Raw genomic sequence first — 12,856 nt, forward strand, 5'->3', positions numbered from 1 at the left:
ATTTAGCAAATAGCTTCTGATTTCAGTAGTCCAATTATCCGAACGAAACCCGTGACTCAGCGCGCAGCGAGGAAGTCTACGATGCAATTTGCGTGGTCACGTGCGTGTAATCTTATCGGCGCTGGAGACGGTACACAGTCACTGCCGGACATAAACAATGAGAGGTCGTTGCCGCTAGATTAAATCAGGCCGGCGGGCTCAGAGGTCAGCTGGATGGAACGACGTGTGACGGGATCCCGACACTGCCGACCAGCTCACGGCGCAGTTAGGACTCTGCAGTGGCGCTGAGATGCTGTTGCAAGCGTACTTGTTTCTGAGCTGCGTCAGCCTCGTGTGGAATGCGCGGGTAAGTATGGCCGAGCTGCTGCGCGGGGTTAACTAGATACAAGATGGCCCAAACTACGAACTGCATTTTCATTTCGTTATTACGAGCTTCAGCCTATATTTACACCAATATAGCTTACAGATAAATGAAGAGTGGTTCTGCAAGACGTTCCAAGTGCCATATTCTTGCAAAACGCGTTTTCATGTTTGGTAGGGTTCCTGCACTTAACTTAGGCTCCACTTAGCAACTAAATTTACCTTTATTGTAATTTTAATTAACGTGGAAGCCATAAAAAGACCAAACATGGCGGCAAAATGTACGCATCTAAAGGCTACTTAAAAAAAGGAATAAAATCACTTAAATTTGTTTCCACAAGATGAGAATACAACGTCCCAATTCGGACCTCGCTAACACTTGCATTTTACTGACATTAAATATAACAAGATAAATAATCATACATGTGACGAGAACAAAAGAATAACACTATCAATCTTTACAGGTGAGAATACGACTGTATCCACGTTGGTTCGCGCCCTGGCAAGGGAGATACTTAACTTCAACATATAAGGTGATTACAGTAGGCCCTAATTCCACTCGACAAACGTAGTAACGATAGAAGCGAGACAAATGAACTGAAGGAGGATAGCCGGATGTGCCGTAGTAAAAAGGGCCACTATCAACCCCGTCAGGACGCGACCCCCGTGAACACGTCAGTTTCAGAGTCATTTGTAGCTTCTTAAAAACAATTAGCATGAAAAGGCACAACGCTTAACACACTAATAAAATATAAAGGACTACTTCACAGAACTAGCCCCTCTTCAGACAAAGCAAACAGCAGAATATTAATAACACGTAAAATACTTCTAGCCTATAACAAACTAAGGTACCACGTAACAGAATATCGTCTTGAGCTCATAGAATACTCAGTTTGACTTGCCTGTTTATAGGTCTTACAACTCAACAGTGTCAGCTTAAGCAAACCCGTGAATACAAAACTCGAAATATGACAGGAGTAGTGATTGAAGCCACTGACAATACTAGGCTGCCAAACAGAGGAGGGAATAGTAATTTACAGCGGCACACAACCGACCTTACATCTCCAATTTAGTATAATCACAATAAACAATTTTGTGTATAATAATTACTTACAGTACCATGACAACCTCAGAATAACACATTACCCGAGGTAGGTGCTGGTATCGAAAGGCACCTTTAGTTCGAGTGTATTCACTTATTGGAAGGGTTTCAACTTTACATCCCTTTCCACATAGCTCTCTGTTTACACACTTCTATAACTAAAGACGGGCATATAAATGCACATATAACTGACAGATTTAAGCAGAATAAAACAGTACCTTAGTATGGCGCAAATGGCTTCATTTGCTTTACACGTGGGATATCTTCACCATTCAGTAATTCCGAAATATGTTCAACAACGCGTGAGCGCAAGACGTCGCCGTGGTATCAGCTATTTACTTCACATAATTTCCTGCACAGACACAAGGCAGACGAAGCGTCTTCACGTGCAACGGCGGCGAGCATCACACACTTCCTCCGTCACGCCATAGACACATCTCAATTTCAGTGCCCAGTAACAAGAACCTATACATGCCCTCGCAGCAGAAAAGCCCAAAACACAACAGTCTACCACCGCGATACCAAACCCGAGATCCCATCACGTCACTGCCGGAATCTCTCGCTGACCCTGCCCATAGCGTACAGGCGTCGTATCACAGGCCTCACGGTAAACGTCAACAAGCCACCTCCGACCCTGCGAATATCCACTCCGCTGTCTCTTTTCTCTCCCGTTGACCACCCGGCCACCGGCCAGAATCGCCGAAGGCAAAGATGGTGGCCCTATAACCGATGGCAGCGATGCCATTCTATGTAAGAGAACACTGGCGCGAGCCGCGCCGCGGCTCATTGTTGTGCTCTGTTGTACGTCCCCAACTAACAGGCGACTTACCATGCATTATTACGACTCTTTCAAACATGCATTAGTACGAGGGCGAGCTGAAAAGCAGCGTCTTCGATTTTTTTGCGAAAATTCTTAACGCTTTTTTAAATACACTCAGATGAAAATAGTCATGGAACAGTTATATTCACAGATGCAGATGGCAGTACTATCGCGTAAACAAGTGTATTTGGGCAGTGCGTGGATGGAGCTGTCATTACATTTACTAAAGAGACTGCCTACACTACGGTTTCTGTCCTCTTTTAGAATACTGCTGCGCGGTGTGGGAGCCTTACGAGATAGGATTGACGGAGTGCGTCGATAAAGTTCAAAGAAGGGCAGCGCGTTTTGTATTATCGCGAAATAGGGAAGAGACTGTCACTGAAATGATACAGGATATGGGGTAGACATCATTAAAACAAAGGCGTTTTCCGTTGCGGCGGAATCTTCTCACGAAATTTCAATCGCCAACTTTCTCCTCTGAATGCGAAAATATTCTGTTTCCGTCGATCTACATACGGAGAAACGGTCACCGTAGTAAAATGAGATATGGGTGTTCGTTTTTTCCGCGTGCTGTACGAGATCGGAACAATAAAGAATTTTTGTGTAGGTGGTTCGATGAACCCTCTGCCAGGCAGTTAAATGTGATTTGCAGAGTATCCGTGTAGATGTAGATGTAGATTTGTACTCAAGTGATTCATGTGAAAAGGTTTCCGACATGATTGTGGCCGCACGACGGCAATTAACAGACTTTGAACGCCGGAGGGTAGTTGGAGCTAGACGCATTTCGGAATCGGTAACGAATTTCTAAAATGGTTGTGGCAACAAAACGACTATTCACGTTGATGTATAGAATGAATGAGTCAGGCGACATATCATCTGAATTTCGGAAAAATATCATCCACACAATTCCGAAGACTGCAAGAGCTGACAAGTGCGAAAATTATCGCACAATCAGCTTAACAGCTCATGCATCCAAGTTGCTGACAAAAATAATATACAGAAGAACGTAAAAGAAAATTGAGGACGAGCTAGGAGACGATCAGTTTGGCTTTAGAAAAGGTAAAGGCACGATAAAGGCAATTCTGTGTTGTTAATAATGGAAGCAGAATTAAAGAAAAATCAAGACCTGGAAAAAGCGTTTGACAATGTAAAATCGTGCAAGGTGTTCGGCATTGTGAGAAAAATAGTGGTAACTGTAGGGAGAGATTGCTAATATACAATATGTACAAGAGCCAAGAGGGAATAATAAGAGTGGACGACCAAGAATCAAGCGCTCCGATTAAAAAGGGTGGAAGACAGGGACATAGTCTTTCCCCCCTACTCTTCAATCTGTACATCGAAGAAGCAATGATGGAAATAAATTCAGGAGTGGAATTAAAATTCAAGGTGAAAGGATATCAATGATACGATTCGCTGATTACATTGCTGTTCTGAGTGAAAGTGAAGAAGAATTACATGATCTGCTGAACGGAATGACCAATCTAATGAGTACAGAATATGGACTGAGAGTAAATCGAAGAAAGACGAAAGTAATCAGAAATAGCAGAAATGAGAACAGCAAGTGCACATCAGGATTGATGGTCACGGAGTAGATGAAGTTAAGGAACTCAGCTACCTAAGCTCTAATATAACCAATGACGGACGGAGCAAGGACGACATGAAAATCAGGCTAGCAAAGGCAAAAACGACATTCCTGGCCAAGAGAAGTCTACTAGTATCAAACATAAGTCTTAATTTGTGGAAGAAATTTTTGAGAACGTATGTCTGAAGTACAGCATTGTATGGTAGTGAAACATGGACTGTGGGAAAACCGGAAGAGAAGAGAATCGAAGCATTTGACATGTGGTGCTACAGACGAATGTTGAAAATTAGGAGGACTGATAAGGTAAGGAATGAGGAGGTTCTGCACAGAATCGGAGAGGAAAGGAATATGTGGAAAACACTGATAAGGAGAAGGGACAGGATGATAGGACATCTGCTAAGACATGGTGGAATGACTTCCATGGTACTAGAGGAAACTGTAAACGGCAAAAACTGTAGGGAAGACAGAGATTGGAATACATCAAGCAAATAATTCAGCACGTAGGTTGCAAGTGCTACTCTGAGTTGAAGAGGTTGGCACTGGAGAGGAATTCGTGGCGGGCGGCATCAAACCAGTGAGAAGACTTATGACCCAAAAAAATAAAGGAATTCAATATTCCGAAATCCACAGTGTCAAGAGTACGCCGACAATACCAAATTTCAGACGTTACCTCTCATCACAACGCAGTGGGCCTTTACTTAACGACCGAGGGCAGCGACGTTTGCGTAGAGTTGTCAGTGCTAACACACAAGCAACACTGCGTGAACTAGCCGCAGAAATCAATGTGGGACGTACGACGAACCTATACGTTAGGACAGTGCGGCGAAATTTGGCGTGAATGGGCTATGGCAGCAGACAACCGGCGCGAGTGCCTTTGTGTGGTGTGCGTACTGTAAGACCTTCGGTACACACACCATCAGATTATTTGACTTGTTGCTCTAGCGAAGTAGGCGAGTGTCAGCAATATGTCTCGTGGTCTTATCGTGGCGTGTTTATCTTCTGCCGTTAGCTCAGACGATAGAAATGCCACTTGCATGCTTAGAGTAGCAGATTGACGGTGACCAACTTTAAACAGAACTTGATTAATTTTCACACACATTTATTAAAATAATAAAAATCATAAACCTCACTTAACTTGATTCTGGATGCTATTTACAATTGACAATCTGAAGTTCCTTTGGTCTTGGTACATTAATCTTATTCTCACGTATCTCTGATACTTGACAAAGGGTCTATACATTTCTCTTCATGGGTATGTACAGGAATATGATAACCTTATTAGGCGCAGACTGAAACTTGACTACAGACTAATGCAGACTAATGCAGACTGGTGCAGAAGAATGCAGACTGACTAATCGGAGGTCTGTACACTCGTTATAATACCTCGCGCGTTCAGGTATTTGCGCGAGTGTGATCCGCGAGGAGAAAAGGTTCTATGTTAGCAGCAATCTCTTTGGCTGCATTACATATTAATATGCAGATCGGCGGAAGCAGAACTTGGTCCGCCTCTAAGACAGCGCCATCTCATAGCGCGGAAACAGACGAGCGCTGCGCCTGCGCTGTTGTGCTTAGCGGCGCGCGCTCTAGTGGGAAAGTTGTATACGCGCTGACTACGCGGAACTATGTACACAACAGAATTCAATATTCCGAGATCCACAGTGTCAAGAGTACGCCGACAGTACCAAATTTCAGACGTTACCTCTCATCACAACGCGGTGGGCGACGACCTTTACTTAACGACCGAGGGCAGCGGCGTTTGCGTAGAGATGTCAGTGCTAACACACAAGCAACACTGCGTGATCTAGCCGCAGAAATCAACGTGGGACGTACGATGAACCTATGTGTTAGGACAGCACGGCGAAATTTGGCGTTAATGGGCTATAGCAGCAGACAACCGGCGCGAGTGTCTTTGCTAAAGGCACGACATCAGCTGCAGCGTCTCGCCTTGGCTGGGGATCATATCGCTTGGACCCTTGACGACCGGAAAACATTGGCCTGGTTAGACATGGCCCGATTTCAGTTCGTGATCTACGTGTGCGGCACAGACCCCATTAAACGCTGGACACAAGTTGTGAACAAGGTACTGTGCGAGCTTGTGGTGGCTCGATAATGGTGCGGCCTGTGTTGTATGGAATGGAATGGGTCCTCTGGTCCAACTGAAGAGATCATTGTCTGTAAACGGTTATGTTCTGCTATTTGGAGACCATTTGCAGCCATTCATGGACTTCACGTTCCCAAATGATGGTAATTTTGTGGATGACAATGTGCCTTGTCTCTGAGCCACAATTGTTCTTGATTGGTTTGAAGAATGTTCTGGACAATTTTAGCGAATGCTCTGGCTACCTTGCACTGGGACCACTTTCGAAATTATGGACGGCTATAGAGGCAGCATTTTTTAATATTTCTGCGCGAGAATTCTAGCAACAGGTTGAGTCCATGCCTCGTCGAACTACTGTACTACGCCGGGGGAAAGGAGGTCCGACACGATATTAAGAGATGTAATTCCAATCCCAAAGAAAGCAGGTGTTGACAGATGTGAAAGTTACCGAACTATCAGTTTAATAAGTCACAGTGTAACTTCCCCGGAGAATTTTGAAAAGACAATAATTAAATGTTAATGGGAATAGAGCCAAGTGTAACCTCCCCGCAAAAATGTAAGATAATATTTTAAATGAGAATAGACATCGTGCTAAGTGTAACCTCCCCGTAATTATTTTTAAATGATATGAATTGAATAAAAATGCAATTAGAGCCAAATGTTAGCTTCCCACAGTAATAAAACTCAATGATAATAAAAATGTTAAATCCCCACAAAATTAACGTTAAGATCAACCTGATAAATTGATTCTGGGAGGAAAAGCAAACGAAATATTGTTTCAATTGTAATGACTATTTTCTTAAAAGGATTGATTTCAGAACAAAATTATTATTGGGGCAATTCTTGAACAAATTAATTACAGTTAACATACATTACATTATCCGATGTGCGCAATGCTGCTTCATTACCTTATTTAAAAATACACCTCGTCCTGAACCTTGACCAGAGACCCATGTCGACGCCCGTCGACTCCTCACACACAACTCCGACTGTCTCTCGCGCGCTACTAGCACTGACAAACTACATGCTCTCGCGGCTCGCTACGTACCACTACTGCCTCGCAACTGAACTGCACTCTCGCGCGGTCAAGCGCAGACTAGCCACGATAAATAACTCTCTGGTCAGAGATTCTGTCATGCCTCGCCATCACTGCTACTGAATACATACGTGTTTCATAACCCTCCACTGGGGGCCAAAAATTTGGCAGCGATGGGGAGTCATTTGGACTTGCCATGAGCAACAAATTTTTTCGTAGCTAATTAACTTTACAATTACAGCATATATACAGATATAAAACATGAAGTAAATGTGATGCACATGCAACAAGTACAAAACGTATTAGACTATGACAAAATTTGAGTACAAAACAAATGACAAAAGTGCACATGCACTGAAAAAACTTTTTAGCATTTTCACAACAAATAAACATAATGGCAAAAAATCATGTTGATAAGTGACATAAATGCACATGTGCTGCAGTTCAGCAAATCGGAAAAAATATATATATAGGCCTGAATATAAATGATGTTAGCAAAAAAAATGATTTTCACTATGTTACAAGAATTAGGATAGGAAAGGGAAGGATTGCATCATGGTTGTAGCACTTTAGGTTGCACGCAGCTGCACTGAAAGTCCATATCTTTCCACAGAAGTACAACACCAAGTGAGACAATTTGAGGTTCTTTTCCCAGAAGTATTTATCAGCGTAGCCAAGACACTGAAATGTCGTAGTAATATCCCATGTTTTCACTTTGGCAGTACATTAGGTGCACCAAACAGTGGGACCATAATAACGTCTCCATCACTCACGGTGGTGGACTGCATGTCGTGTCAACACCACGCTCTTACAAGGCACACCAACGTAGAATTAGTGCAAAAATCAAATACAGTGCTCCATGATCAGGAGGATGTACAGGACAAATGGATATTGCAGTAATTCAGGGTAGTGAGGTCAGAAGGTGAAGGACATTAAGTTACATACTAGTCTTCATTAGGAATTACATTAGTAGTTTGCGGCATTCATAGCCCAGTTATTGAACATTTCTGTACCATGTATGTAGTATTACAGAAAAATTTTCATTAATTATTTTACATAGAATATTTGCACCCATTCTCAAGTTACAAATCATCAGAAGTCATTACTTAAAACAGGAGGTAGTCAATAATAATGTTGATACTCAATCATTGGTCATCCCAATACAGTCATCATTTCTCAGTTACAACGCATTATTAATTAGTAGCATTCATTTTCCAGTTACAAAACATTATTAATTAATCATTTGTCATTTCAATATAGTAATAATTAGTAGCCTTCTTTTCCTAGTTACAAAGCATTATTAAATAATCGCATTCTTTTCCCAGTTACAAAGCACTGGTTATCTCAATACAGTAATTAGTAGTATTTCCCTAGTTACAAAGCATTATTAGCAGTTCTTTCTAGTTGCAAAGCATTGGTCATCTCTATATAGTAATTAGTAGTATTTTCCTAGTTACAAAGCATTATTAGTAATTCTTTCTAGTTACAAAGCATTGGTCATCTCAATATAGTAATTAGTAGTATTTTCCTAGTTACAAAGCATTATTAGTTCTTTCTAGTTACAAAGCATTGGTCATCTCTATACAGTAATTAGTAGTATTTTCCTAGTTACAAAGCATTATTAGTAGTTCTTTATAGTTACAAAGCATTGGTCATCTCTATACAGTAATTAGTAGTATTTTCCTAGTTACAAAGCATTATTAGTAGTTCTTTCTAGTTACAAAGCATTATTAGTAGTTCTTTCTATTTACAAAACATTGGTCATCTCTATACAGTAATTAGTAGTATTTATTTTTCAGGTACATATTATTCATAGCTGATCAGTACTCTCTTAAACTGGTATCATTATTTGGGACTGGTAATACATTTTTTGTTAGCAATGCATTGCGTTGGGTAATTATAAGGGAAAGCAAGAGAGAAAAATTTGCTTCTGGGTTGTTGGTGTAAATGAAAATGTGTAACGTCATTCGTCATAAGTCAGCTGTGGCAAGATTATGAAACAAGTAGAGTATATGTAATCACATTCATAGATGACATAGATTTAATGAACAACTACTTATAGCACATTAATTTCATAAATAATTTCTCCTGCAAAAATATATAAAAAATGGATTATTAAGCTGAAAGAAGAAATGCATTTTATGCTGAAAAGTAGTGAACTTCGAATTAACAGGTAGTGAAATGTATATAAAAATGTGTTCCATAGCTGTCCTTTCCAAAACCTTCAGTCATTATACTATGCAATATAACACCTGCTGTCAAAGCGAACTGCAACAAATACTTAAATAACTACATAGCATAAATACATAACTTCAACAATATCCTCATCTGTAAAGAAAAAACTTCATTATCCATCACTTCATTATCTATATTATCATAACTCCATTATTATCATCATTTGTAGAGAAAAACTTCATTATCCATAGTAACATATTCTTCATCATTATTCATCAGCATTCATTATCATCTGCAAAAAATCACTTCATTACTCATTACACAACTATTCCTTATCTCTAGATATTTCATCACTAAAACTAAGATGTGTAGTTCTGTCTGACAGCCTACATCAATCGCCTTGTATTCTGAAAGAAAAAAATAGTTAAGACTGCTATTCTACGATGTGTATAGTATATTCTTGTTAATGCTTGTTAATTCTGATCCATTTACTCTTCCTCATAAGGTTTTTGTATCTTCTTTCGTTTATTCCGTAGGTGAAATTCCCATTTCTGTTTAATTTATTTCTTTCACGCATCATTTCTTTCTGAAATTGATGAACAAAGATTAATGTCGTGCATTTACATCATATACTCATTAAATAATGACTGGTTTATGGTAACATAATTAAGCATACAGCATAACATGACAGAAAACGTAGTATGTCAAAGACATTGACAGTGTTCAGATGCGAAAATGTACACAGAATATCACAATGCAGCAGCAAAAAGTGTAAAACAGTCACGATGTTGAGATATCATGGGGCAAAAAATGTCAAAGTCAACTGGTGTTTGCTATATCTTAACCATTTCATAGTGCATACAAACAAAACATGAAACAATCATAAGAAGGACAAAATGTGACGTTCGTTGTGTTCAGCTTGTATGTTGTGTGGTTAATAAAGGCGAGAATTAAAGACTTTAATGGAGAGTAAATTTAATAAAAATTGATATGTCACTAGATAACATTGCATAACTATTCGTAAGATACGTAAGTTTCTCTAAAAAAAATGTGCACAGTCTGATATGTAACGACAAGAAGAGCGACCTGCTAACCTTACCTTGCTGGGCACTTGCCAAGAAAAAATACGATAATTATTGGTAATTAGTCATGTGAATATAATTGCATAAGTAATCATAAAATTAGCAAAATGGCGTTATAGCATGTTAAATCATAAAGTGTTTTCATTCAATAAAAGGTTTGATGTTTGACCAATGGTGGTTGCCTTTGGATTTTCTGGTTCTCAAAGTTTCGACGTGTACAACATTGGGGTGAGGAATGCTGCGAATCCGATATGGACCTGCGTATAGAAGTTCAAATTTACTGCACCTACCTTTTCCTTTGTTGGATAAATAGTGTGTACGTACTAATATTTTCTGTCCAATGTGAAAGTCACGGCGTGTACAAACCTGTTTTTGCTGTCTTCTCCGCCGCTCTGCGGCACGTTTGATGTTGTTCAGCGCAATGTCAATTATTTCACGGTGTTGTAGCCGACGAGATGTAGGAAATGCTACCAATTCTTTAATTTTGTTAGGTGGTTCAATGTTTTTCAGTATAACAGACGGAGATGGCATAGTAGATTCATTTGGAATGGATTAATTACATCTTGGAATGAGAATATGTGTATGTCCCAATCAATATGTCTTTTGTGGCAGTATATTTTACACAGTTTACCAATTTCTTCCATTAATCGTTCACAGGGTTCGAAGAAGCATGGTTCTTGGATATATAAATCGGAGAAATGTTTCTAGCTCGTAACATGCGTGTCCATATAGCAGAACGAAATTGTGATCCATTGTCGGAAATTACTTTCATCACATGCCCTACATGAAATAGAAAGTGTTTTACAAATGCTTTCGAAACAGTTTTAGCAGTAGCTTTGCGTAACGGAGTGAAAGTAACAAATTTTGAAGTGAATCATTCCATGCAGGCTTTCACGGCCGGCGTCGTTATCGGTAAACTCTTCCGGGCTAAGTTGCCGTGGCCGCTCTGTAGAACTTCTTCTCCCTGACGTTTCGTTCTCAACTACGGAGAACATCTTCCGAGGTGAGTCGCCGACTGCCTGCTAGGAGCTGGGGCCGCCGCTTATATAGAGATCGTACGGGGCGCCACCACACGTCACGTGGCGTCGATGTGCAGCTATCTCTGGTTATCGTCTGTTCTCTCGATTGCAGGCAATCGATTGCCACGTGATTGATGCAACGTCGACCGCCATATCTTATCCAATTTTAATCCTTCTTCTTTACGAAGTGGTATCGGTATGTGGATGATACCTTTGTAATATGGAATCATGAGGAAGAAGACTTGAATGATTTTCTGGTACACTTAAATAGCATCAACCCAAAGATTAAATTTACTATGGAGAAGGAGAAGAATGGACAACTTAACTTCTTGGATGTATCAGTTATCAAACGGGCGGATGGGACCTTAGGCCATAAGGTCTACAGGAAAGGTACACATACTGATCGCTACCTCCATAAGAACTCAAACCACCACCCTAGGCAAAAGAGGGGGTCATAAAAACACTAGTGGATAGGGCCAATAATATTTGTGAACCAGGCTACTTACAAGAAGAACTAAATCATTTACGAATGGCCTTTGCGAAAAATGGTTATACGAAAAACGAGATTAACCGAGCACTTCACCCAAATAGAAAAGTTCCTAAAAACAGGAGACAGCAACAACCATCAGCTGGAAAAGTATTTCTTCCGTTCATCCATAATATCACGGATCGCATTGGAAAAGTACTAGCCAAGTTTCAGGTAGAGACCATTTTTAGACCTACTAAGAAAATTAGTGAATGCCTAAGATCAACAAAAGATGATCGTCACCCCCTAGCCACCCCCGAGGTATATAAAATTCCATGTAGTTGTGGCAGGGTTTACATAGGAACTACAAAAAGAAGCATCAATACACGGTTGACGGAGCACAAAAGAAACTGCCGCTTGGGACATATCGACAAATCGGCAGTAGCGGAACATGTTTTTAAGGATGGAGATCACGAAATAAAATTTGGTGAAACAAGCGTGCTAGCGAGGACGTCGCACTATTATACACGTATGTATAGAGAGGCAATTGAAATCCACAAACATCAATACAATTTTAATCGTAAAGAAGAAGGATTAAAATTGGATAAGATATGGCGGTAGAAGTTGCATCAATCACGTGACAATCGATTTCCTGCAATCGAGAGAACAGACGATAACCAGAGATAGCTGCACATCGACGCCACGTGACGTGTGGTGGCGCTCCCTACGATCTCTATATAAGCGGCGGCCCCAGCTCCTAGCAGGTAGTCGGCGACTCACCTCGGAAGATGTTCTCCGTAGTTGAGAACGAAACGTCAGGGAGAAGAAGTTCTACAGATCGACCACGGCAACTTAGCCCGGAAGAGTTTACTGATAATTTTGAAGTGAGTTCAACAGCGACAAACACGTAGCAAAAACCTCTATTAGTTCTGGGAATCGGACCAAAAATGTCTACAGCGGCCATATGTCTCAATTTAACAGGTACAATGGGATATAATGGAGGAATATGTGAAGTCGTGTCTGACTTAGCTTTCTGGCAAATTTTACATGACGCTAAAACTCGTCGTATACGTTTTTCCATGTTGGTACAATAACAGTTCTGTCTCAGTATAAGAA

At 40.5% G+C, this 12,856-nt stretch overlaps 1 protein-coding gene across 2 annotated transcripts in view; it reads left to right on the forward strand.

The window, feature by feature from the left end:
* The first annotated feature begins 257 nt into the window (after nt 1–257).
* The window catches only part of LOC124717231 (gamma-interferon-inducible lysosomal thiol reductase-like), an 84,255-nt gene continuing 71,656 nt past the window's right edge, over nt 258–12,856 (forward strand). For both annotated transcript variants that reach the window (XM_047244030.1, XM_047244031.1), the window contains exon 1: nt 258–346. In XM_047244030.1, coding sequence (XP_047099986.1) covers nt 290–346 — 57 coding nt within the window. In that variant the 5' untranslated portion in view covers nt 258–289. The remainder of the gene's footprint in view (nt 347–12,856) is intronic.

The sequence above is a fragment of the Schistocerca piceifrons genome, chromosome 9 (genome assembly GCF_021461385.2).
Source record: "Schistocerca piceifrons isolate TAMUIC-IGC-003096 chromosome 9, iqSchPice1.1, whole genome shotgun sequence".
Taxonomy (NCBI): Eukaryota; Metazoa; Arthropoda; class Insecta; order Orthoptera; family Acrididae; genus Schistocerca; species Schistocerca piceifrons.